The 26,482-nt window shown below is 48.3% G+C and overlaps 2 protein-coding genes across 2 annotated transcripts; both read right to left on the bottom strand.

Moving 5' to 3' along the window:
* Nucleotides 1-108: 108 nt before the first annotated feature.
* LOC136582066 (fatty acyl-CoA hydrolase precursor, medium chain-like) lies at nucleotides 109-10,821 on the bottom strand. The gene is made up of 13 exons (XM_066582839.1): nucleotides 10,665-10,821; nucleotides 6,261-6,465; nucleotides 6,030-6,168; nucleotides 5,722-5,855; nucleotides 5,451-5,604; nucleotides 5,191-5,304; nucleotides 5,016-5,111; nucleotides 3,698-3,835; nucleotides 3,548-3,625; nucleotides 2,949-3,096; nucleotides 2,625-2,774; nucleotides 1,665-1,737; nucleotides 109-1,046 (listed from the first exon to the last, which is right to left on the bottom strand). The coding sequence occupies exons 1-13, from the start codon at nucleotides 10,723-10,725 to the stop codon at nucleotides 869-871; spliced, it is 1,668 nt and encodes a 555-aa protein (XP_066438936.1). The 5' UTR covers nucleotides 10,726-10,821; the 3' UTR covers nucleotides 109-868.
* A 5,167-nt stretch (nucleotides 10,822-15,988) lies between these two features.
* On the bottom strand, nucleotides 15,989-22,352 carry LOC136582067 (fatty acyl-CoA hydrolase precursor, medium chain-like). The gene is made up of 10 exons (XM_066582840.1): nucleotides 22,195-22,352; nucleotides 21,930-22,077; nucleotides 21,670-21,783; nucleotides 21,495-21,590; nucleotides 20,157-20,294; nucleotides 19,998-20,075; nucleotides 19,422-19,569; nucleotides 19,098-19,247; nucleotides 17,768-17,840; nucleotides 15,989-17,142 (listed from the first exon to the last, which is right to left on the bottom strand). Exons 1-10 carry the CDS (start codon nucleotides 22,323-22,325, stop codon nucleotides 16,965-16,967), a joined length of 1,254 nt encoding a protein of 417 aa, XP_066438937.1. The 5' UTR covers nucleotides 22,326-22,352; the 3' UTR covers nucleotides 15,989-16,964.
* Nucleotides 22,353-26,482: the final 4,130 nt, after the last annotated feature.

Here is a 26,482-nt window from a genome sequence, read left to right as displayed (position 1 = left end):
TACGGAGGTGTTGCCCACCAGATACTGCTCCACATAAGTGGGTGAACGGAGAGGGAAAAAAAAAACTAGTGGCGCGGCGCTCCAGAAGCAATCATATTACTATAGTGATTAGGCTCAACTTCTCCTTTATTGGGTGATATAGACAACAAGCATTAATACACGTTTCATCAGTTCAGCAGTCAGGGAGATGATAAACATGAGGTACCAACCGCCGGGAAAGAATAAGGGGATGGAGGGTGCAGAGGTCAGAACTAAAGTTGTCACACCGATCCAAACTGTAGCCGGAGCAGAGCCCGCCGCTGCACTACTAATGTTGGAGAGTGACTACCAGGTCAGAAGAGTCGCTGCTGAGCACAACTAACATGGAATGCAGCTACAGTAACCGTTGATCCCGGGAGTACAGCCTGCATTGTACTCCAGAGCAGCAATCACTATTCTGCGGCTTCTCAGCTGAAATCTGTGAGTTTGCTTTGGTGATTTGCATTTTGGGAAATGTCAGGTTTTGAAAGTCATCTGAGGGAATAAAAAAAGGAACCTATTATCACCATCTGCATTATAGGCACTCAGCCAAGCTGTTGGGGGGCATCTGTGCACACAGGCTTGCTGACTGTTTTCAACAGCTGTAGTCTATGGCGAGTGGATTTGTGGTGGCACAACTACCTATGGTCTGTTAGAGCGGTCAGTATCCTCAAAGTATTTCTGTCCAATGGTTGTTTGCCCCCAAGTAGAAGGGAGTTGATTTCATTGGGGGAAACCCTTCCACCCCCCCTTACCCTCCCCTCCCCTTCCCTTTACTGCCCAACCCTTGGCTGTTGCATTTCAGGGGAGACAAGTCAATCCCTCTTCCAGTTTTGTACGCTGGAGACATCTACAGCTCGGTGTGCGCCTCCTTCTCTGCCTGCATCTTCTGAGGAAGAACCTCGGTCCAGAAGTCGTACTTCCGGGCCTTCAGCTGTTTTGCCGCTCTGTGCTCCAGGTTAATCTGCAGGTAATCTTCATCGTGGTCGTACTGCGGCCAGAACACCAGGCCCTCCCCATTGGGATTACTGCGGAAGAGGAGAAGGTGGAAACGTGGTCAGCTTCATCCTAAACCCGGACAACGTACAGTAAGGCCAGGTTCACACAAGCGTATGCCTGTTTGCACGTGTGGAATTAATGTTTTTTTTACGCATGCAAGAAATGTGCATTTGTGTGCTCAAAAAAAAAAATATGAGCAGTCATTGAAATTAACAATTAGTCTAATGAGTATTTTTTCCTGCACAATGATGCATCTCCTAGCGCATTTTCCGCCTTTCCATTAACCTCTTTGGAGACTTTTGGTGCACAAATGTGCAGGAAAATAGAGCCTGCTGGTTATATTTGCACAACTCCAAACGTAAGAAAAATACATACATGTGAATGAGCCCATTAAAATCAATGCATTCTATTCACTGCATATTGCATGCACAAATACGCTTATGTAAAGCCGGCCAAATGGATTTACTAATATGGCTATGTCAGGCTAGATGTCTTGCGAGGGTCCTTGGAAGAGTCAATGAACATGGGGGTTTTAGCGCGAGTCATCCTGAATATAGAACACCATACAAAAGCCATATCTGATCACCCAGCAAGTATCAGCCACCTGCCTATCCGCCCGTCTGTCATCATGCGCTCCAGTCTCTTACCCAGTGCGGGCAAAGTTGGCCCAGTAATTCATAACTTCCTTACTCAAAGTCTTCTCTTCTTCCTTACAGGCTCCTGTAAGAGCGATGAAAACACATCAGGAAACAGAGAACAAGTTCCTGTAGACATGAGAGAACACCTGTGGGGCCCCTGCTGCGATCAGCAATAGAAGGATTTACATACTGCGTCACAAAGTGAGAAGCTTAAAGTGTTACATTGTTGCAGAAGTTTACTTTGCTACAAAGTTGCATTCTGCATCACAGGCTGAGAGGAAACTTTATAGCTGAAGGGCTGTCACAGTGCAGAGGGATCAGCCCTATTCTCATCTGTACAAGGAAAGACTAGAAGCAATGGGATGAAACTGAAAGGGAGGAGACACAGATTAGATATCAGACAGTGAGGGGGATCAATGAGTGGAACAGGTTACCACGGGAGGTGGGGAGTTCTCTTTCAATGGAAGTGTTCAGAGGCCGGACAGACATCTATCTGGGATGCTTTAGTGATTCTGCACTGAGCATGGGGTTGAACCCGTTGACCCTGGAGGTCCCTTCCAACTCTACCATTCTAGAATGCTACATATTTGAATCTGAGACTTATTGAGACTTGTCTGAAGTGACACAGTAATAGTGGCCCCAATACTAAGTGTCTCCCTTAATGGCCCTAGTAGTAATAGTGACCCCCAGCCAAAGCTTACTCTGTAGATCCATGTGCCGCAGCTGTGAACCCTGCTGCTGCTGAACCGAAACTACAGAGCAACTGAGTTAAATGCTTGTCAGCTTGCTGGCAGCAATTTATCAGCCATTAAATGGTTGGTAAAAAATAAATACTGACCGGGCAGCAACCCGCCACCCGTCTGAGGTCCTGCAGTTTCAGGTCACCTCATGGTAGGGGTGCCCCTAGATCTGAGAAGCAAAAGTAACAACCTCCGACTAATGTCCAAAATGTTCCATCCTCTAAGTCACCTGTAAACAGAACGTCGCCCTTCAAAAATGGACCTCCTATGACAAAGAAGATCTCGTCTCCATGATCGGCCTTCACAAAGTCTGGCTTATTGTCCGCAAAGAACGAGGGGCGATGCTGGAACTCATAGAAGTAGGTGGGATGGCCGGAATCTGGAATGGAAGAAGAAGTCGTGTTACAGGAAGAGGAGCAACGTTCTGCAGAAGAGGGGAAGATCCCCAACATCACAGGGGTCCATGTAATTCCACACAATCTCGGGACATTGCCTCCTGGGGATGGGGGACACTCCTACTGATGGAGGTTATTCAGCATCTTGTGTCTCGTACCTCTGTGATATTTGGCTACTGTCAGTGCCGGGATGACAAATATGTGGTCTCCAAGCAGATCTGTGAAGCCGTTTCGGATTTCAGCAGGATCAGTCTCCTCTCCGATATACTCGTCTAGCAGGAAATCAATGGTGCTGGAGAACGAACCCTGAAATACACCAAGATATAATGAGATGTGACAGAAGCGACAAGAAGCTTCAAGACGGAAACACTGAAGGCTCTCTGCTTCCAACACTCAGCTTTGTGACCTCCACCAGCAGCAGTGGGGGGACATCAGGACCGGTTCCAGCAATCATGCAAGGTGGGCAGAGGAGCATAACTACAGGAGGTGCCAACATCTCTTGGTAGGTTCCGCTGGCTGGCACACGCTGTTAGGAAACACCTCTGTGGGTGCTGTGGTACCCATCTTTACATTAAGGGCTTGCAGTCATGTGGATTTCTGCATTGCATTACAGACCAGCCATGACATTAATGGTTATACATTGACAGTGTGTTCTCATGTGCTGAAATACCCAAGTAGCACTTGGCCTCTGAGATGCTCCCCCTAAGTGGCCCACAATCCGCCCTGGTTAAGTGCCTCGAGCCAGCAGCGCTCCTACCAGAACGGGCAGCTTCTTCAGCATTTCTTCCGCAGTCTCCCTATTCATTCCTTCCTGTAATCCTGTAATGTTCATCGCCTGAGGATGAAAGGAGTGTAAGCATCATCATCATCATCAGGATTATCTGACCACTTCTCTCATCAGTCTTACCAGTGGGAGCATCCAGCCAAACTCCTGGTTGTTGACTCCAATTATAAACGGGACACTGTTGGCCTCATTATTGGCCAAAATCTGTTCCACGGGTTTAGGGAAGAAGACCCCATCGATGCTTGCAGGCAGAGGAAATTTCTGCAAGTGGAGAAAAGTGGCAGGTGAACAGCGCACCCCAAACCCATGAATATTACTCATCCTTCTGCATACAAGAAGGACCTCGCACTTTACACTGGCAACTTTATTAGAGCCCCTGATTTAGTAACACATTCCTCTAGCCTTCAAATTAAAGCAATTCACCAATCCTTCCATCCACAGGTATAAGGAATGTTACTGCACCTCCACCAGCTGACAGGAAAGTCATCAGTTCATGCTGCTTACACCAAATTCCGACCTCCCATCAGCAACAGAAATCTGGATCCATCTGACCAGGAGATGTTTTTCTGCTGCTTAATGATACAGGTTTTGCCTTTTTTTTTCTTCTCCCCTGAAGTCGCGCTTTTTAAGCATAATGGCACTGGAATTCTTATAGCCCATCTGTGCTAAGAACCGGCAAGTTGTTTCGGAGAGGTTAGTTGGAGCGCCAGCATTGTTTTTTGCTGACTGTGCAGCCTGTTGGGCAAAAGTATTCCTGACATCCTCCTCTGACCCCTTTCAGTGAGGAGTTGTTTCCGTCCACAGGAAACTTTCGCTGGATATTTTTCCTTGATCATGCCATTCTCGGTATACCCTCCACACCGTTACATGAGAAACACCCCCCCCTCCCTCTACTGTGGTTGGCGGTGAGACCCCGGCTAGTCTGGCACCGACGACCCACCCTCGCTCGATGTCGCTCAGATCACAAGATTTTTCTCATCTAATGTGGATTCACCCTAAAACTGATCCACAGAAAACTTGTCACGACTTTTTATGCTGCTCTCCAGAGTCACATTGATCATTTCCACACACTGAAGTGACAGAGGAGTTAGTGTTTTTTTTTTGTTCAAGTAGTTTATTACTCCAGGATGATCTCAGCTCTTCTACTCCAGTACCATCCAAAGCTGCATCTACAAGTCTGTTGTAAACAAACTGCAGTTTATCTATGCTCCACAGATGCTCATTATTCAGATCAGCTCTGAGAGCGTTCCTGTCACTTGAGCTCCCACAATGCACTGCTCTCTGGTAACAGTAAAACTGTAATTACAGCTTTAGTTGTGATTGGAGAAGAATAAGGATAATTTACAATGTGGCTCCAGACTGTACAGAAATCTAAAGGTGTTACTATGAATTACACGTCTTGGGAGAGTTGCCCTAAATGATCATGTTGGATGGATCATACCATAGATGCTGCGATAGCCAGGATCTCATCTTCCGATTTTGCCATCAGACATTCCACCAGCGTGTCCTCACTGCATCCCGAAATATTGGCCACAACCTGCAAGAGGGAATCATAAGATCTGCTTACAAGAGAAGCTTTCTTAGCTCCAGACATGTATACCAGAATTCATACTTACATTACTGACAAACACAACCTCTTCTGTAGACTTTGCCACCAGACCCGGCAAAACGGCCACCCCACTCTCTGCAATAGCTCTGTGGAATAAGCCCTTGGCCAATGGAGACGCCACCTGGTTATATCAAACACAGCAAGAGAGGAAGGGTGATCAGGGGTTCTCATTCACCCGCAGCTGCTGATCACTATAATGGCCTCCCAGTCAGAAGAAGTGATTTTCAATGACCAGAACCAATCACGATAACCCAAATATCAGCCTACCAGTGCAGAGACGCTGAGTCCCCCGGCAGACTCCCCAAATATGGTCACAATGTCAGGGTCACCTCCAAAATCTGCAATGTTCTCAGAAACCCACTTAAGGGCTGCAACCTGATCCAAGAAGCCGTAATTCCCAGGAGCTCGATCATCTCCAGTGCTGAACAGGGAAACAGAAATAACTCATTTTTATGACGACTGGTGACATATTGGACCGACATTCATAGCTCATGGTACAAAATAACTTCAAACCAATCACACTAACGGTGTACATTACCTTAAGAAGCCCATGAGCCCCAGCCGGTACTGGATGGACACAACTACAACGTTCTCATGGGCACCCAATGCAGAACCCTCAAACATCATGGATCCCCCCATCACCAGAGCGCCTCCATGTATGAACACCATAACCTGGACAAGGTGAGGAAGTGTCTGTTAATGACCTGTACTGCTAATCAGAATCATTAGGGAACTGCCATGGGCACCACGTCAGTCCCACCTGATAGAAACCCTGAGCTGTGAGTCTACACACAGAAGTCATTTATGTAGACTCACTAATTACATAGATACATACAAGAAACGTACCGGCAGCTTCTTGTCCTTCATTCTATCTGCTGGTGTGAAGATATTCAAGTACAGGCAGTCTTCAGACACCGGGGGAAATGAGAACTTGGCTTTAACCGCCTTGAACAACATCTCCATCATTTTAGTATCCTGCAGACACCTGTAACATATAATTATATATACACCCACTTCATGGTGATACAATATGGCTGTGCACTGAACTCCACCCTAACAACCTCTGCATATACTTACATTGGGGTGTAGTCTAGGGCCTCCCTGATTGAGCTCCATGCCGTGGGGGGTTCTGGGGCTGCAAATCTTAGTGAGCCAACTGGAGGTTTGGCGAAGGGGACTCCATAGAAGGCGTGGACAGTCCTGTCTGTTTCCTTAGCGGACAGAGTCTTACCCCGCAGTTTCCCGTACTTCGTTTCCACCTGTGGGTGATCATCGTCCTGTCCTAAAGTCGGAGAAACCAACAGATTATTGTGAAGGTGGCTGCATGGAGTCTCATGATGGAACTAGCAGACACCTAAAACAGCCTCCATCAGACGCGCTCAAATTCCCTTCGATCTTTATCATGTGATTGTGGCATGTCGTCGGAATATTTAATGAGTCACAAAGAAACGCTCTCCATTCTGCATCCGAGCTTCAGAGACCTCCCAGCATTCCCTGCTGGTTCAGTGTCTGCACAAAGTGCTTGGAGAGTGGTGGATGCATGGGACATGTGAAAATGGTCGGTAAAGAGCATGAACGGCTGGTTGTGAGCTTTTACACAGAGTGATAGTTTTGAAGCCACAATCACTGAACGACTTGTTGGAAGCATTTACTCTGGCTGAAATATCATTTGTTGGCTAGTTAGGGGGCGTGAGGTTGAAATCATGACCCTGCCCAACACCTCATCAGTTTCAGAGAGTCTACGGAATGCACATAAATATGTGCAATCAGTGTTCCTCTGAACACCCACTGCTGCGATTGAGGATCACCCGCACGTATTTGTGTCTTTGGGAACCAATGAGAGTTAAGTGGGAAGGCAAAATGTTCAAGAAAAGTCGGGGACCAATTTGCGTTCAGTGGGAGGCATATGCCAAACAAGCGCTCACCTCCCTGCAAGGTTGTTGGCTACTTGTTAAAAAAGACTGTAAGGCAGCCATATGCTTAATGAAGCTGCCATGGACTGGGGGGGGGGGGGGGGGGGGCGCGGTTTAAATAGAAACGCAGGGACAGGGGTGGGGGAGCTCCGGAGCTGAAAGCAGAGAGCGAATAATGTGCAGTGCAGAAGGAGAGTCAGCCAGTAAGGCAGCTTCACACCAAGGGGGAATAGTTGGAGGGGGGTTTAGACTGGACAGCTGCGCAGGAGGTGCAGGGGAAGGCGGAGATGTTGGACGCAGGGTACAGGCGGATAGGGCGGTAATGGCGTTAGCTGCATCAAGAAAGAGGGTGAGGGGGTCCCTAGGAATGGGGGGGGGGGGGGTGTTGAGCGACTGGGGAAGCAGGAGGTAGGAAGGAGGATGACTGGAGTTCGTCCCGCACGGGTAGAGAAAGGGAGCATGGCCGCCAGTACGGGGATTCTGGTTCCTCTTCGTCATTTACTAAAGATGAAAGGACAGAGCGGTGAAAGAGGATGGAACAGCCTGAGGTGGGTAACGGTGGCAGCCAGAGCAGGTGTCTGGGATAGCCTTACAGTACATGGCGCCATCTTTCACCAACGGCCCATTCATCAAGATCGTCAAGCGATGGTTTGTCGGGCAGTGGCGAGAAAGTAGCCGGGGTACTTTTTCAGGTTAGAGCAAGAAGCAGCAATCGGAGCATCAGCCGAGCAGACGGCAGCTGGCGGCATCGGTGCAGATTCCACTCTTGGCAGAACCAGGGGATGGAAGGGCCGGTGAGTTGGCATGCCGTGATGCTTGCAAAAACGTTATGGTTGTTGACAATTCTGGTGATGGTGATTTTGCGGTAGTGTTGAAAACACTGGTGAAATAATTTGAACATGAAAGAGGCCTTTCAGTGTCCTGTGTTTGCCTGGGGGGCTTGGGCCCGCTCGACGGAAAATATGGTTCTCCTACGCCCAGTGGTTCTCCAAGGGAGGGCAGTCCGCCGGGCGGGGAATCCGTGTCCGATGCTTTGAGGTTCACTGATTCAATGTTTTGCCTTCATATAGCATCTTACAGCAGGAGCTGTACAGTCATCTCATGTAGGGAAAACCACATTATAAGGGGATGTCAGTCTTGCTGACTGTTTCTAAAACCAACCAGCAGTATTGTGAATGCATTGCTGTACTTTATATGGATATAATATACAGGACAGTAGAACAATCACTGGAGGGTGTATTATAGCACCTGCTGTACATTATAAGTCATCCCCCAAGACACAGATTATGTACAGAAGGGTGCGGCATGATGTACGGGATCAGAGAACAAGGTACAGCTCCTTCACCCAGTGCCCTCAGTCACATGACCAGCGAGTGCTGTGTAATACAATATAACGCTTGTCACCCAACCCGGCTGCAGCACAACAAAGAGAAGATCACGTTTTCTCTGTAACACCCCAAGGATCCAGGAGACGATCACTGATCTCAGTCCTGGACTTTTTGGAACAGTAGGTGGGGCTTGAGAGGAGGGGCAGACCGCCCCAGATCAGCATGTGTAATTAACATCAGAAACGGTCGTAAATTATACCAGAAATCTACACTAGTTTAGACTTGGTGTACATTACTCTAAAGGCGCAAGGAGGTGCCGGAAATGTGCTTAATGCATGAAAATCAAGACAGAGAGGACCTCGCTGACCATAAGAGCTAACACTCTGTCCATGTGCAGCGCGGAGCATTTACACTCAGCAAGAATCCCGTGATCCAGTGATTTTTATGCTGAATGAAATTAACCAGAAGTGAACGAATAGTAAGCAATTGTTTAAAATTTACACGAGACAATTATTGCTAAATTTAGCTTTTTTGAAGAGCTGACACTCCACAGGAGACACAGAGAGGTCCCCACTGAGCAGAAGAGCTGACACTCCACAGGAGACACAGAGAGGTCCCCACTGAGCAGAAGAGCTGACACTCTACAGGAGAGAGAGAGAAAGAGAGAGGATCCCGCTGAGCAGAAGAGCTGACACTCCACAGGAGACACAGAGAGGTCCCCGCTGAGCAGAAGAGCTGACACTCTACAGGAGAGAGAGAGAAAGAGAGAGGATCCCGCTGAGCAGAAGAGCTGACACTCCACAGGAGACACAGAGAGGTCCCCGCTGAGCAGAAGAGCTGACACTCTACAGGAGAGAGAGAGGATCCCGCTGAGCAGAAGAGCTGAGACTCTACAGGAGAGAGAGAGAGGATCCCGCTGAGCAGAAGAGCTGACACTCTACAGGAGAGAGAGAGAGAGAGGATCCCGCTGAGCAGAAGAGCTGACACTCTACAGGAGACACATAGAGGTCCCCGCTGAGCAGAAGAGCTGACACTCTACAGGAGAGAGAGAGAGAGGATCCCGCTGAGCAGAAGAGCTGACACTCTACAGGAGAGAGAGAGGGAGAGAGGATCCCGCTGAGCAGAAGAGCTGACACTCTACAGGAGGGAGAGAGAGGATCCCGCTGAGCAGAAGAGCTGACACTCTACAGGAGAGAGAGAGAGGATTCCGCTGAACAGAAGAGCTGACACTCTACAGGAGAGAGAGAGAGGATTCCGCTGAACAGAAGAGCTGACACTCTACAGGAGAGAGAGAGAGGGAGAGAGAATCCTGCTGAGCAGAAGGGCTGACACTCTACAGGAGAGAGAGAGAGGATCCCGCTGAGCAGAAGAGCTGACACTCTACAGGAGAAAGAGAGAGGATCCCGCTGAGCAGAAGAGCTGACATCTCTACAGGAGAGAGACAGAGAGAGGATCCCGCTGAGCAGAAGAGCTGACATCTCTACAGGAGAGAGACAGAGAGAGGATCCTGCTGAGCAGAAGAGCTGACACTCTACAGGAGAGAGAGAGAGAGGATCCCGCTGAGCAGAAGAGCTGACACTCTACAGGAGAGAGAGAGGATCCCACTGAGCAGAAGAGCCGACACTCTACAGGAGAGAGAGAGAAAGGATCCCGCTGAGCAGAAGAGCTGACACTCTACAGGAGACACAGAGGATCCCGCTGAGCAGAAGAGCTGACACTCTACAGGAGACACAGAGAGGTCCCCGCTAAGCAGAAGAGCTGACACTCTACAGGACACACAGAGGTCCCCGCTGAGCAGAAGAGCTTACACTCCACAGGAGACACAGAGAGGTCCCCGCTAAGCAGAAGAGCTTACACTCCACAGGAGGGAGAATCCGGCTGAGCAGAAGAGCTTACACTCTACAGGAGAGAGAGGCCCCCGCTGAGCAGAAGAGCTGACACTCTACAGGAGAGAGAGAATCCCGCTGAGCAGAAGAGCTGACACTCTACAGGAGAGAAAGAGGATCCTGCTGAGCAGAAGAGCTTACACTCTACAGGAGAGAGAGAGGAACCCTCTGAGCAGAAGAGCTGACACTCTACAGGAGAGAGAGGTCCCTGCTGAGCGGACAGCCCCGTACACGCTCCTAGAGTGCTGGCTGCAGGCTGTTCGTGTTCGCGCTCCTCCTGTCACTGTGACGTTGCACAATAAACCTCCTGTGTTGCCCTCTGTGTAATGTTCTGCACCCACAGCACCCCCTCACCTGATGCCAGGACCCCCAGAGCCAGGGTGCACAGGACAACTACCCTCATCAGAGCCCCCATCAGTGTGGGATGTGCAGCGATGATCTCCTGGACTCCTAGTGAGGCGGCTGCTGCGGGCTGAGACTTCTCATGCGCTGTCTGGACTTGTGATTGGCTGATGAGGCTGTCAGACTTTACATGATAGCCCGCCTCCGCCGGGACAGGTAGGTCAGTGTCACCTTTGATGGTAAGACGTACACTATAAGAAGTCTCCACCCCGCAGTTAGAATGCCAGGTTTTTGTCATGCTAATGAATGAATCATTTCAGATTTATCTCTGCCTTCCATGTGATCCCTTATCTGTCCAATCCCGTCAGAGAACAAACGGAACACTTTTAGGGCTCCTTCAGACGGATGTATTCGCGTGTGCGTTACACAGAGAATAAATCCATTAATTTCAATGAGTTCCTTCTCATTTTCCTTTTTGCGCCCCCTGTAGAAGTCTATTGGAGGTGCGCAAACGCTCGATACGCTGCTCAATTCGGGGGAAAGAAAGAACACATCTGGACCTCGTTAGGCTATATAGCCCTTTAAATCACGGCGGGGGGAGGGGCTGGCCCTGCATGCGCAAAAAGTACAGTAAAACGCACCAAAATGTATGTAAAGGCGCCTCATTTACAACTGCACAAACGTCCGTCTGAGAGTGCCCTTAGGGAGGCTTCACGTGACCGTATGCGCCAAAATATTTGCAGTAGCGCAAAGTATTTGTGCCTGAACGATGTTGGATAATGTAGGTTTGCGCACATTTCTGCGGATATTACTGTACTTTTTGCGCACGCAGGGTCCGTTCACACGAGTGAGGCACCCCCTGTCCATGGATTAAAAGGGTGCATCCAGATGTGTTCTCTTGCCCGTGGTTTTGAGCAGTGTTTCACGCGGCCCCCTGCATGTATGAGCACCTTCCATTGACTGCAAAACGCAGGAAAAAGGCGCAGGTCCTACTTTTTTCTGTACACACTAAACACACTCGAATTGAAATCAATGGGTTCAATGGGTTTTTGCGCGCACGGATTTTGCATGCCGACACACGGTTGTTTGAAGCGCCCTTCGGGCTTTTACCCACTTGCGTTTTTTTAACGCTGCGATATCGCTGCTTTTTTTTACGTGATTGTCAATGGGACTTTCTAATGTAAAAACACATCGCAGTTTGCGCTCTGCGATTTTTGTGCGATGCGTTTTTAACATTAGAAAGTCCCATCGACAATCACATTAAAAAAACGCAAGTGTGCAGGAGACCCAAGGGTGTGAAACGTAAACTAAAATAATGTGGTTGCATAAGTGTTCACACCCTCTTATACTAGGGGATGCGGTTGTGTTCAGCATTAGCCGATCACATGTAACCTCCTGATAGATAGTAGTCTGCACTCTGCTGCCATTAGTTACAATAAATCTGGGTCCTCCCATGTAAGGTTCGGCTTTTCTGGAAGGATAGGAGTTTCTGGCAGTCCTGGTTGTGTAGTCATGTGACAACAATCTCTCATGTTCTTCATATATCTGGGCTGGGGGGAAGGGGGGCGCGATGGAAGCCTCCTCTAAGAAGAACATCCAAGCCCGGCCATGTTCTGCCAGAACCTCCATCCCGTCCGCCAGGAGTTTGTGGGGGACGTGTTCTGTCTGAGGGGGACGTGTTCTGTCTGATTAGACCGAGGGGGAACTTGTTGGCCAGAATTCCAGAAGGGATGTTTGGTGTAAAGCCAACCCTGCTATCACCAGAAGACTCCCAGACCGCAGTGAGGATGGTGGGGGCAGCGTTATGTGGGGCTTTAGTCAAGGAGGAGGGGATTATGAACCATCCCAAATCTCAGTCCATGTTGGCCTAAAACCTTCAGGCCTGGGCTGAAAAGATAAAGAGGAATTTCTTCCTTCAGCACAACAACAACCCAAAGCAGACGGACAAATCACCCAGAGAACGGCTTCCCCAGAAGATCAAAGGTTTGGAATGGCCCAGCCAGAGCCCAGACCTGTACCCCATTGAGGATCTGTGGGTGACCTGAAGAGGGCGCTACACATGAGATGCCCTCGCAGTCTGACAGATTTGGAGTTTCTGCAAGGAAGAGCGGGCATAGATTGCCGAGTTAAGATGGAAATTAATTAATTCCACCCTAAAAGATTGGTCCAGATAACGGGTCACACGGAGGGGAAGAAACCTGCAATGATTGATCTTTGTTGGGTTTTTAACATGACAAACCTCTGTGATTCTAACGGGCGTGGAGACTTCTTCTATCCACTGTAGGTGCCAGCGACGATACCAGGATTGTGTGGAGCGACCGGTAAGCTGGCACTACATGGTGACTTTAGTTCCTCTGTCACTTGCTGTTGCATAGAAGTTGTACGATCCGCCGTCACAAGTGAGAATCAGTGACTTACTGCAAGTAACTTCCACAGAACTCCGTGATCTTGTGGTGACCCGAGTCACCGTGGGGCCCTTAAACAGCCGTTGTGAAAAGTTTTGAGACACACATTCTGGTTCTCACACAGTTTGCTGTTTTAGCCCTTTAGGCTAAATTCACGTGGGTAAGCGCAATAAGTTTCTCGCGCTTGCCAACGTGCGTTTTTTACGTGAATGCAAGTAGCTTTTCATTCAAAAACGCCTGGCATCACTTCAGTGAAATAGCGGTTCTCAGGCACGTCACACACGTCAGCGGATGGCAAGAGTTTCCCATTGATTTTAATGGGAAAAAACATTGCACTCGCATGCACATCGCACGGGACGTCAGCGCCATGGGAAGTCTCAATGGGTGAGCAGTTCCAGGAGAACGCCAAAAGATAGAAAATCGCTCATGTGATTAAGTCCATTTAGGAGAGTGGGGCACATGTGGGCAGACTGGGCACATCCCCTCAACTGACTGTGTGGGGGCACCAGAGCTTACCACTAGGGTATGCCAGCATCGACTGCTGTGACCCCACTGCTTCCTCTCCGGTCAGCTCCAACTTTTACAGAGCTTGTAATGAGCCAACTCTGAGAGCTCTAGGGACAGTGGAGGCACAGCCACAGGGGCAAAGTGATGCCATCCAGCAATGACGGGCAGGAGGGCACATTCATACTCTCACCATTTAGGATCTGCCATCTAGGTGTCTCTCCTTTAAAAATAAGGGGGTTAATTCTTTTCACTTTGCATGGTGGAGGATGCAGATACCACCGACCATCAGAGGCTGTGCAGAGATTACTGAATACTGTGGGGCTGACTCCAGGGGGAGGGATTCAAAAATCCTGCCTCCAGGAAGAGAGGGTTGTGATTGGTTCATCCAGCTCTGCAGAGTTTAAAGCAGAGTTTAAAGAACCAATCACAGCCCTCACATTGACTGAGTAGCGCTGGATGAACCAATCAGAGCCATCGCTTCATGGAGGGAGGATTTCTGAATCCCACAACCAGGAAGTGATCTGTGGGTGAGTGAGGCATGCAGGACGCACGGCGGAGCTACGGAAAGCGGCAGGAGGCCCCCGTCCAAGACTGCGAGGTGAGTCTTCCCCTTTTTTTCTGGGAATGCAGCTATGGCTTATTTTAGGGGTAGGGCTTAACCTTCTCACTATAAAAATCGCACAAGTTTATCGCAGGCAGCAGCGATGAGATGCACGATTTTCCACAGGAAAACGTTTCGCTGTCGCTATAAAGTCACGTGGACAAACCTGCGATATCGCTGTCGTCCCTGTGAAAGAGGCCCAAGTCTAAAACACTACATCTGCTTTGATTATCCAGCGCTATCCACATGAGTCGCGTCGGCCAATCAGATCAGCAGAGTCTTAGTGACCTTTGACACAGGAAGGAATATTCCAGGACAAAGATGCAGAACGTGTTCTCCTGCGGAATATTCAGCAATAATATCCCCACTGGGTATTGCAGTATATAGCAATTTTTGATGAAGGACTTGATGGGCATCTATGTGTGGCTGCCATGCTCGGCCATCAGTAGCCCAGATTGCACTACAGGGGGTGCTGATGGGGGCACAGGAAGGGGTCCCCTTCCTTATTCCACTGTTTATAGATACAAGGTCAGCTTTGATCACGGCATCTAAACCGCTTACTACCACGATCACAACTAACTCTGATCGCGGCTGTCAGAAACCACGAATAGCCGTCGGGTACGGAGTGCCCCGTACACACGTCATAACAGCAGGACGTTTATATGCATGCGGAAATCCTGGAGTGCCTAAGATCTCTGTCCATTTTAAATGAAAAAGTGTGATTATACTTTGTCTTCACGCGGCGTTGAGGAAAACGGATCCGTTCATAAACAACTGATAGAAACTATTCCATTTGCTTCCGATTCTCATTGACTTTAACCTGAAAAAACAAACCAACAAACACACCAGAGAGTCGGCCGCTGATCGCGGCTCCGTTATATTAAACCGAAGAACCTGCGCTGCAGACTGAAAAAAATGGAATCGTGACAGAACAGAAGCAAACTGATGCGAATGGAAGAGTCTTAATCCCCCATTAACATCAATGAGGCTTTTAACATCAGTTTTATTTTTATTTTTCTGGTCCGAGAAGGAACAGCATACATAACACTGCAGTGAATTGGGCCCAATTTGCAGATAATAAGGGGTTTTTCATACTGAATACCATCTTCAGGTTAGGTCATCAATAGTTGATCGGCAGGGGTCAGCTGCTTGTGATACCGACCAATCATCTGAGCGGGCTCTAGTTGTCATCTCCGCTACACACAGGGGTCAGAGCGGAGGTTGCTGCGCCAACCTGTGTTGTGGCCGGTGCTTGTAATTGCAGGCACAGCTGCCATTGATTTAACAGAGAACTGCACCTGTAATTACAAGCACTGGCCACTACAGCGGGCTCGGAGCAGCAACCTCTAGTCTGTAGCAGCGCTGACAGCAGCCGCCCACTCAGCTGATCAGCCAGGGTCCAAAGCAGCAGATCCCGGCTGATCGACTATTGATGACCCATCCTGAGAGAGTCCGCAGTACTATTTTGCCTGGAAAAGCAGTTTAAAAATCTCTGCAGTTACAAGTGTCGATCACTACACAAAGCTCGCAGCAGCAGCTTCCATGCCAACCCCTGTGTATCGTGGCACTGACAGCAGGCATCGCAAGTGGCAGACCCTGCTGATCAACTACTGATGACCGAACCTGAGTCTAGAAATGCAGAATAGAAAAGTGGGTGGAGCAAAACCCGCATGGCAGGAGGGACCCAAAGAAAGGGGTTTAAAGGGTACAAGTTATTACGGAGGTGTTGCCCACCAGATACTGCTCCACATAAGTGGGTGAACGGAGAGGGGAAAAAAAACTGGTGGCGCGGCGCTCCAGAAGCAATCATATTACTATAGTGATTAGGCTCAACTTCTCCTTTATTGGGTGATATAGACAACAAGCATTGATACATGTTTCATCAGTTCAGCAGTCAGGGAGATGATAAACATGAGGTACCAACCGCCGGGAAAGAATAAGGGGATGGAGGGTGCAGAGGTCAGAACTAAAGTTGTCACACCCATCCTAACTGTAGCCGGAGCCAGAGGCGTAACTTGAAGCTCCCGGGCCCCGATGCAAAACCTGTAACAGAGCCCCCAACTATAATGCTTTATTCATAGTACTGGGCTTTTTATATAGAGAATAGAGACCTTATGGGCCCTGAGGCTCCTGGGCCCGGGTGCAACCGCAACCCCCGCATCCTCTATAGTTACGCCCCTGGCTGGAGCACAAACCGACACTGTACTACTAATGTTGGAGAGTGACTACGAAATCAGAAGAGTCGCTGCTGAGCACAACTAACATAGAATGCAGCTACAGTAACCGTAGATCCCGGGGTACAGCCTGCATTGTACTCCAGAGCAGCAATCACTATTCTGTGGCTTCTCAGCTGAAATCTGTGAGTTTGCTCTGGTGATTTGGATTTTGGGAAATGTCAGGTTTTGAAAGTCATCTGAGGGAATAAAAAAAGAAAAGGAAGCTATTATCACCATCTGCATTATAGGCACTACGCCAAGCTGTTGGGGGGCGTCTGTGCACACAGGCTCGCTGGCTGTTTTCAACGATAGTGACCTGGGATCTGTAGTGATAATGTAGATTACCGCTGTAGTCACACTAAATGTCACAACGGTCTCCGATCTGGTAGAGCGGTCAGTGTCCGCCAAGTATTTCTGTCCCACAGGTTGTTTGCTTCAAAGATAGAGGGGAGTTGGTGGTGGAAATAGAGGGGGGGGGGGGGGGGGGCAGTCATCTCTTCCCCTCCTTACTGCCTCACTCTTGGCTGTTGGATTTCAGGGGAGACAAGTCAGTCCCTTTCCCAGTTTGGTTCGCTGGAGACGTCTACAGCTCGGTGTGCGCCTCCTTCTCTGCCTGCAGCCTCTGAGGAAGAACCTCGGTCCAGAAGTCGTACTTCCGGGCCTTCAGCTGTTTTGCCGCTCTGTGCTCCAGGTTAATCTGCAGGTAATCTTCATCGTGGTCGTACTGCGGCCAGAACACCAGGCCCTCCCCATTGGGATTACTGCGGAAGAGAGCAGAGGAGAAGGTGGAAACGTGGTCAGCTTCATCCTAAACCCGGACAACGTACAGTAAGGCCAGGTTCACACAAGCGTATGCCTGTTTGCACGTGTGGAATGAATGTTTTTTTTACGCATGCAAGCAATGAGCATTTGCGCACATAAAAAAAAATACTAGCAGTCATTGAAACTACCAATTAGTCTAATGAGTATTTTTTCATGCACAATGATGCATCTCTCAGCGTATTTTCCGCCTTTCCATTAACCTCTTTGGAGACTTTTAGTACACAAATGTGCAGGAAAATAGAGCCTGCTGGTTATATTTGCACAACTCCAAACATGTAAGAAAAATACATACATGTGAATGAGCCCATTAAAATCAATGCATTCTATTAACTGCATATTGCATGCACAAATACGCCTATGTAAAACCGGCCAAATGGATTTACTAATATGGCTATGTCAGGCTAGTTGTCTTGCGAGGGTCCTTGGAAGAGTCAATGAACATGGGGGTTTTAGCGCGAGTCATCCTGAATATAGAACACCATACAAAAGCCATATCTGATCACCCAGCAAGTATCAGCCACACGCCTATCCGCCCGTCTGTCATCATGCGCTCCAGTCTCTTACCCAGTGCGGGCAAAGTTGGCCCAGTAATTCATAACTTCCTTACTCAAAGTCTTCTCTTCTTCCTTACAGGCTCCTGTAAGAGCGATGAAAACACATCAGGAAACAGAGAACAAGTTCCTGTAGACATGAGAGAACACCTGTGGGGCCCCTGCTGCGATCAGCAATAGAAGGATTTACATACTGCGTCACAAAGGGAGAAGCTTAAAGTGTTACATTGTTGCAGAAGTTTACTTTGCTACAAAGTTGCATTCTGCATCACAGAAATGTATTGTTACACAATGGAAAAACACCCCATAATGTACAAGTTGCAGGACATTTGACGATAGAATGAAGCAACTGATCTGAGCAGGGAGACCCCAAGCCTAAAGCTGCCTGAGGCCAAGTGTGAAAATGGCGCCCTCTCCAGTAAGATGAAAAACGCATTTTACAGGCATTGAAAATGCCAATACCCAACACAGGATGATGAGCGGTCTGCAAATCATGTCCTATGAGGAACAGTTAAAGGATCTGGGAATGTTTAGCAGAAGAGAAGGCTGAGAGGAGACTTAATAGCCGTCTACAAATATCTGAAGGGCTGTCACAGTGCAGAGGGATCAGCCCTATTCTCATCTGTACAAGGAAAGACTAGAAGCAATGAGATGAAACTGAAAGGGAGGAGACACATTAGATATTAGACAGTGAGGGGGATCAATGAGTGGAACAGGTTGCCATGGGAGGTGGGGAGTTCTCTTTCAATAGAAGTATTCAGAGGTTGGGCAGATATCTGTCTGGGATGATTTAGTGAATCCTGCACTAAGGGGGTTGGACCCGATGACCCCGGAGGTCTCTTCCAACTCTACCATTCTAAGATCCTACATATTTGAACCAGTGAGACTTCTCTGAAGTGACACAGTAATAGTGGCCCCAATAGTAAGTGTCCCCCTTAGTGGCCCTAGTAGTAACAGTGACTCTATTAGTTGCTCTAATAGTAAAGTGACCCCTATTAGTAGCCCCAGTAGTAATAGTGACCCCTCAGCCAACCAGCAAGCCCACAAGAATTGAACTCACTTGCTCTGTAGATCCGTGTGCCACAGCTGTGATCAGAGTGTGAACCCTGCTGCTGCCGGACCGAAACTACAGAGCAACTGAGTTTAATGCTTGTCAGCTTGCTGGCGGCAATTTATCAGCCATTAAATAGTTGGTAAAAAATACTGACGGGGAAGCAACCCGCCACCCGTCTGAGGTCCTGCAATTTCAGGTCGCCTCATGATAGGGGTGCCCCTAGATCTGAGAAGCAAAAGTAACAACCTCCGACTAATGTCCAAAATGTTTCATCCTCCAAGTGAGTCACCTGTAAACAGAACGTCGCCCTTCAAAAATGGACCTCCTATGACAAAGAAGATCTCGTCTCCATGATCGGCCTTCACAAAGTCTGGCTTATTATCCGCAAAGACCGAGGGGCGATGCTGAAACTCGTACAAGTAGGTGGGATGGCCGGAATCTGGAATAGAAGAAGAAGTCGTGTTACAGGAAGAGGAGCAACGCTCTGCAGAAGAGGGGAAGATCCCCAACATCACAGGGGTCCATGTAATTCCACACAATCTCGGGACATTGCCTCCTGGGGACGGGGGACACTCCTACTGATGGAGGTTATTCAGCATCTTGTGTCTCGTACCTCTGTGATATTTGGCCACACTCAGCGCCGGGATGACAAAGATGTGGTCTCCAAGCAGATGTGTGAAGCCGTTTCGGATTTCAGCAGGATCAGTCTCATCTCCGATATACTCGTCTAGCAGGAGATCAATGGTGCTGGGGAAAGAACCCTGAAATACACCAAGATATAATGAGATGTGACAGAAGGGACAAGAAGCTTCAAGGTGGAAACGCTGAAGGCTCTCTGCTTCCAACACTCAGCTTTGTGACCTCCACCAGCAGCAGTGGGGGGACATCAGGACCTACAGGAGGTGCCAACATCTCTTGGTAAGTTCCTCTGGCTGGCACACAGTTTTAAGGCAACACCTGTGACTTACATCCTCTGTGGGTGCTGTGGTACCAATCTTTACATGAAGGATATGCAGTCGTGGATTTCTGCATTGCACTACAGACCAGCCATGACATTAATGGTTATACATTGACAGTGTGTTCCCATGTGCTGAAATACCCAAGTAGCACTTGGCCTCTGAGATGCGCCCTCTAAGTGACCCACAATCTGCCCTGAGTAAGTGGAGCCTCCAGTTAGCAGCACTCCTACCAGAGTGGGCAGCTTCTTCAGAACTTCTTCCGCAGTCTCCCTCTTCATCCCTTCCTGTAATCCTGTAATGTTCATCGCCTGAGGATGAAAAGAGTGTAATCATTATCATCATCATCATCATCATCAGGATTATCTGACCACGGCTTTCATCAGTCTTACCAGTAGGAGCCTCAAGCCACACTCATGGTTGTTGACTCCAATTATAAACGGGACACTGTTGGCCTCATTATTGGCCAAAATCTGTTCCACGGGTTTAGGGAAGAAGACCCCATCGATGCTTGCAGGTGGAGGAGATTTCTACAAGTAGAGAAAAGTGGCAGGTGAACAGCGCACCCCAAACCCATGAATATTACTCATCCTTCTGTATACAAGAAGTACCTCGCACTTTACACTGGCAACTTTATTAGAGCCCCTGATTTAGTAACACATTCCTCTAGCCTTCAAATTAAAGCAGTTCACCAATCCTTCCATCCACAGGTATAAGGAATGTTACTGCACCTCCACCAGCTGACAGGAAGGGGTCATCGATTCATGCTACTTACACCAAATTCCGACCTCCCATCAGCAACAGAAATCTGGATCCATCTGACCAGGAGATGTTTTTCTGCTGCTTAATGATACAGGTTTTGCGCTTGTTTTTTTGCCCCCCCTGAAGTCTTGCCTTTTAAACATAATGGCGTTGGAACTGGTAATCTGCTCTTATAGCCCATCTGTGCTAAGAGCCGACAAGTTGTATTGGTGAGGTTAGTTGAAATGCCAGCGTTGTATTCAGCTGACTGTGCAGCCTGTTGGACAGAACAATTCCTGACATCCTCCTCTGACCCCTTTCAGTGAGGAGTTGTTTCTATCCACAGGAAACCCTTTCACTGGATATTTTTTCTTGATCGTGCCATTCTTGGTACACTCTCCACACCATTACACGAGACCCCCCCACCCCTTTCCCCCCCCCATCGTGGTTGTCAGTGCGACCCCGGCTAGTCTGGCACCGACGACCCACCCTAGCAGGAAGCTGCTCAAATCACAAGATTTTCCCATCTAATGTGGATTCACCCTAAAACTGATCTATGGAAAACTTGTCCCAACTTTTTATGCTGCTCTCCGAGGTCATGGAGATCGTTTCCACACACTGAAGTGAGAGGGGAGCTAGTTTATTTTTGTTGTTCAAGTAGTTTATTACTCTAGGATTGTCTCAACTTTTATACTCCAGTACCATCCAAAGCTGCATCTACAAGTCTGTTGTAAACAAACTGCAGTTTATCTATGCTCCACAGACGCTCATTACTCAGATCAGCTCTGACAGCGTTCCTGTCACTTGAGCTCCCACAATGCACTGCTCTCTGGTAACAGTAAAACTGTAATTACAGCTTTAGTTGTGATTGGAGAAGAATAAGGACAATTTACAATGTGGCTCCAGACTGTACAGAAATCTAAAGGTGTTACTATGAATTACACGTCTTGGGAGAGTTGCCCTAAATGATCATGTTGGATGGATCATACCATAGATGCTGCGATAGCCAGGATCTCATCTTCCGATTTTGCCATCAGACATTCCACCAGCGTGTCCTCACTGCATCCCGAAATATTGGCCACAACCTGCAAGAGGGAATCATAAGATCTGCTTTCAAGAGAAGCTTTCTTAGCTCCAGACATGTATACCAGAATTCATACTTACATTACTGACAAACACAACCTCTTCTGTAGACTTTGCCACCAGACCCGGCAAAACGGCCACCCCACTCTCTGCAATAGCTCTGTGGAATAAGCCCTTGGCCAATGGAGACGCCACCTGGTTATATCAAACACAGCAAGAGAGGAAGGGTGATCAGGGGTTCTCATTCACCCGCAGCTGCTGATCACTATAATGGCCTCCCAGTCAGAAGACGTGATTTTCCATGGCCAGAACCAATCACGATAACCCAAATATCAGCCTACCAGTGCAGAGACGCTGAGTCCCCCGGCAGACACCCCAAATATGGTCACAATGTCACCTCCGAAATCTCCAATGTTCTCAGAAACCCACTTAAGGGCTGCAACCTGATCCAAGAAGCCGTAATTCCCAGGAGCTCGATCATCTCCAGTGCTGAACAGGGAAACAGAAATAACTCATTTTTATGACGACTGGTGACATATTGGACCGACATTCATAGCTCAGGGTACAAAATAACTTCAAACCAATCACACTAACGGTGTACATTACCTTAAGAAGCCCATGAGCCCCAGCCGGTACTGGATGGACACAACTACAACGTTCTCATGGGCACCCAATGCAGAACCCTCAAACATCATGGATCCCCCCATCACCAGAGCGCCTCCATGTATGAACACCATAACCTGGACAAGGTGAGGAAGTGTCTGTTAATGACCTTTACTGCTAATCAGAATCATTAGGGAACTGCCATGGGCACCACGTCAGTCCCACCTGTTTTCTGTCTGCGGGGGACGTGTGCTGTCTGATAAAACCCAGGGGGAACTTGTTGGCTAGAATTCCAGAAGGGATGTTTGGTGTAAAGCCAGCACTGCCGTCATCAAAAGGCCCACCATACCGCAGTGAGGATGGTGGGGGCAGCATTATGTGGGGGGCTGTTCTGCTAATTTGGCAATATATGCCCGCTCTTCCTTGCAGAAACAAGGGCATCTCGTGTGTAGCGCCCTCTTCAGGTCCCTACAGATCCTCAATGGGGTACAGGCGTTCCAGGAGAACCCCAAAAGATAGAAAATCGCTCATGTGATTAAGTCCATTTTAGAAGAATGGAGTTCATATTCGTCTCGTAACCCACAACAGTCGCGCGAGATTCTTGCCCATGTGAATTAAAGGGGTTGTCCCACGAAACAAAGTTGGGGTATACACTTCTGTATGGCCATATTAATGCACTTTGTAATGTACATCGTGCATTAATTATGAGCCATACAGAAGTTATTCACTTACCTGCTCCGTTGCTGGCGTCCTCGTCTCCATGGTGCCGTCTAATTTTCAGCGTCTAATCGCCCGATTAGACGCGCTTGCGCAGTCCGGTCTTCTCCCTTCTGAATGGGGCCGCTCGTGCCAGAGAGCTGCTCCTCGTAGCTCCGCCCCGTCACGTGTGCCGATTCCAGCCAATCAGGAGGCTGGAATCGGCAATGGACCGCACAGAAGACCTGCGGTCCACCAAGGGTGAAGATCCCGGTGGCCATCTTCTCAAGGTAAGTAAGAAGTCACCGGAGCGCGGGGATTCGGGTAAGTACTATCCGTTTGTTTTTTTTAAACCCCTGCATCGGGTTTGTCTCGCGCCGAACGGGGGGGCTATTGAAAAAAAAAAACCCGTTTCGGCGCGGGACAACCCCTTTAAGCCCTTAACACATGTTTCTATGGTCACTGAAATACAGTTAGAAGCATTTCATACGTTTTTACACTTTTATGGACAAATACATCAAGTTTCGGTAAAGACTCCATATTTACATGTTCCTCCTTATTTTTCCAGCCTTCTGCCATTCGCCGCAGTATGCTGGATATCAGCTTCGGGGCCAAATCCTGATGATGGCGACTCGTGCTTCCTAATCGGTGCTTGGAGTTTATCACAATTTCTGTGTTTTTGTTTGCCCACCAGTTTTTGAAGGTTGACCACAGGTTCTCAGTGGGATTGAGATCTGGGGAGTTTCCTGGCCATGGACCCCAAATTTCAGTGTTCTGATCACTGAGCCACATAGTTATCATTTTTGCCTTGTGACCTGGTGCTCCATCATGCTGGAAGAAGCATTGTTCATCACCAGATTGCTCCTGGATGGTTGGGAGGGTGTTTAGTTCCCATTTCTTATTCATAGCAGTGGTCTTAGGCTGTGATTGATCCCACTCCCTTGGATGAAAAGTGACCCACATGTGAACGGTCTCAGGATGCCTTACTGCTGGCATGACATAGGACTCAGGGTACCGCTCACCTTCTCTTCGCCAGACACTTATTCTTCCAGATGTCCAAAATTGTCTAAAGGAGTCTTCATCATAAAAAATACTCTACTGGGACTGGGCTGCAGAGGATAGTGGTAGTTATATTCTCTGATGAAGCCCCTTCAGACTATTTGGGACTTCTGAAGTCACAAGTGAAAATCATGAACTTGTTGCAAGTAACTTCTATACAACTCTCCTAAAATCTTCTGTTGTGTGACTAAAGTCACCGTGTAACCTTATAGAGTGACCATAACTCAGGCATTTACCCTGCACACCATGTGCTGGTGAGCATGTGACAGACCTGCTGCACTACAAGTAGCAGCATGTCTCAGTTACTGGGAGTATGCAGGACTATTGCTCTAAGTCTGTTATACCCAGTAAGAGACATTTAGGCCACATGCCCACAGCTGGGTTGGATTCTAACTGCTAAATCTCACAGCGGAATCAGACCCAGCGACCCCCAGAGAACCTATACTCACCTGCCTGGATCCACTGCGAGTATCTCGCCCGGGAACCAGCGTAGTGCAGGGTATGCCGTGCCAGCGCTGGGCTATGATGCAGATTCGCGCAATTGACTACAATGGAAGCCGTCCGTGCGATATCCTGTAAGTAAGGGTGACTTGTAATCTTCATACAACCCCTTTAGGGGGAATAATAACGCTTTGCAACTGTCAGCAAAATACAGATTACTGAATTATAAGAGATAGTTCATCTTTATGGTTACCACTTTACTACTACCAATCCAGTCTTATCAGAAATAGAACGTGCTAAACACACTTGAAGTGTCCCTGCAGTTCAGGGATCGCACCCTGCCCCCTGTAATATCTTAATCCATAAACAAAGGCCCCAGAAATAGGAATTTGCTGAATAGTCCAAGTCCTTTGGCATATTGTCTCCTTATTCAACCGGCCTGTTGATTAACTATTTGTGTCACTGTTATGCTGGAATAAACTCGACTGTCAACCCAAGCTTGTCTGAGGTTAAGAGCTCGACCTTACCGCTGTTCGCCTTGGTCTCTGCCACAATCCAGATGGCACACCAGGCTGGAGGCGTAGTGTGGATCCTCTCGCCCTTTTGGTTCCAGGCAATAGGTAGTCTTCAGTTTCTCCGTCCAGCATCCACTGTCCTTTCTGCTGCTTCACCCCTCTCTCTGATGCTGCTCCCTGCTCTCCTTGTGCTGCACCGCTATTACTCTTCCACTCGCCAGCAGCAGCTCCTCTTCCTCAGATGTGGTCCCCGCGCTCTCCTAGCGGCGCAGCAAAAATTACCTCTTACATGGAAGAGCTTCAAGCAATCCAAAAGTGCCCCTTGAGCATGCTCAGTTCTACTGGGCTGAAATTTAGCGCAAACTTTGGCCAGCTGTAATTTTGGTGCAGTTTTAGGCACATTTACAGTCTCTTTCGATATCAACATTTTAACCCTTATTGTTGCACTGGCATTTTGTTGATGGAGTAGGAAGTGTGCGCACCTTGAATGTGTTGTAAAATAAATCTAAGTTGATGAGCATACGTATCGGGTTCTGGTGTACTGTAATCAGCGGTTTACGTGCAAGGACATTCAGGTCAGCTATGGCTGTCATAACGGACCTGGCTACTGTAACCAATAAGAAGGTGCTAATTCACCCCATTAATATTGAAAATGTCCCTGCTCAATTAAACAAGTGTACCGCCCTGGCACAGGTGACCCTGCTTGCTCCTGATGACCTATTTGAGAGTGAGACTAACAGTGTGCTGCGAGGAGCACAGTCTGTACAGGCAGGTTCACTCAGTCTCCCTCCTGGCTCTCTGAGGGACACATTGGAGATGCCCAGACATCCCTTGATCAGGTGCAGGGAATAAAATATGTGGCTATTGAAAAGAAATGCTTTTAGCCAACATAGTCTTGATTTTGGCCGGGTCAAGGACCTCTGCCATTCTATCCCCACCAACAGTACACGTGCCAATTAAGGAGAGATACAGGCCTATCTTACCTTCCTCATATCAACAAGTCAAAAATATGATCCACGAAATGGACAATCAAATTAACGCATTCTCTCTGCATTACATAGCGCTAATTGGGTGCTATGTAACGTGTAAAGGAGAAGGCAGAAAGAGTTAAAAACCCTTTCTGCCCTCTCCTCGGGGGTCCTCGATGAGGACCACGAGTGCATCTGCACCCGATGTGTCTGATGGGCGGGTGCAGAAGCACTCCTGCACTGCAGTGACGGGCCTGTTCCGATATCAGAGCTATAGAGAAATCTCATGATGTCAGAAAAGGTCAGTCATTGGAGTGGAAAGGGTTAATAGCGTGACACATAAAGATACCTACCCTCTGCCTTGCATTGAGAAGACTCTGACGGCTTTGGGTTCTGCCAAGTATTTTTTCACTCTGGATGTGACCAGTGGATATTGGCAGGTGCCCATGAGTGAGGCAGATAGAGAGAAAACTGCTTTCACCTCACCTACGGGGTTGTTTGAGTTTATTTGCATGCACTTCGGTGTCTGCAACGCCCCAGGTACTTTACAACGTCTCATGGAAAGGTGTCTAGGCCATAAGAATTTTTAATCTGTTCTACTATACCTAGATG

The sequence above is a fragment of the Eleutherodactylus coqui genome, chromosome 11, assembly GCF_035609145.1.
Source record: "Eleutherodactylus coqui strain aEleCoq1 chromosome 11, aEleCoq1.hap1, whole genome shotgun sequence".
Taxonomy (NCBI): Eukaryota; Metazoa; Chordata; class Amphibia; order Anura; family Eleutherodactylidae; genus Eleutherodactylus; species Eleutherodactylus coqui.
The sequence above is the reverse complement of the archived record's forward strand: the minus strand, read 5'-3'. Positions and strand labels throughout refer to the sequence as shown.

Excerpts from the sequence above, each read along its gene's own strand:
- LOC136582067 (XM_066582840.1), bottom strand. The coding sequence starts at position 22,325 with ATGGTGTTCATACATGGAGGCGCTCTGGTGATGGGGGGATCCATGATG. Across the intron at positions 21,784-21,929 it reads GACTCAGCGTCTCTGCACTG|GTGGCGTCTCCATTGGCCAA; the intron begins GTAGGCTGATAT and ends TGATATAACCAG. Across the intron at positions 19,570-19,997 it reads TGAAGAAGCTGCCCACTCTG|GGTTCTTTCCCCAGCACCAT; the intron begins GTAGGAGTGCTG and ends GGTGTATTTCAG.
- LOC136582066 (XM_066582839.1), bottom strand. The coding sequence starts at position 10,725 with ATGGGGGCTCTGATGAGGGTAGTTGTCCTGTGCACCCTGGCTCTGGGG. Across the intron at positions 3,097-3,547 it reads TGAAGAAGCTGCCCGTTCTG|GGTTCGTTCTCCAGCACCAT; the intron begins GTAGGAGCGCTG and ends GGTGTATTTCAG. Across the intron at positions 1,047-1,664 it reads GCCAACTTTGCCCGCACTGG|TAATCCCAATGGGGAGGGCC; the intron begins GTAAGAGACTGG and ends CCTCTTCCGCAG.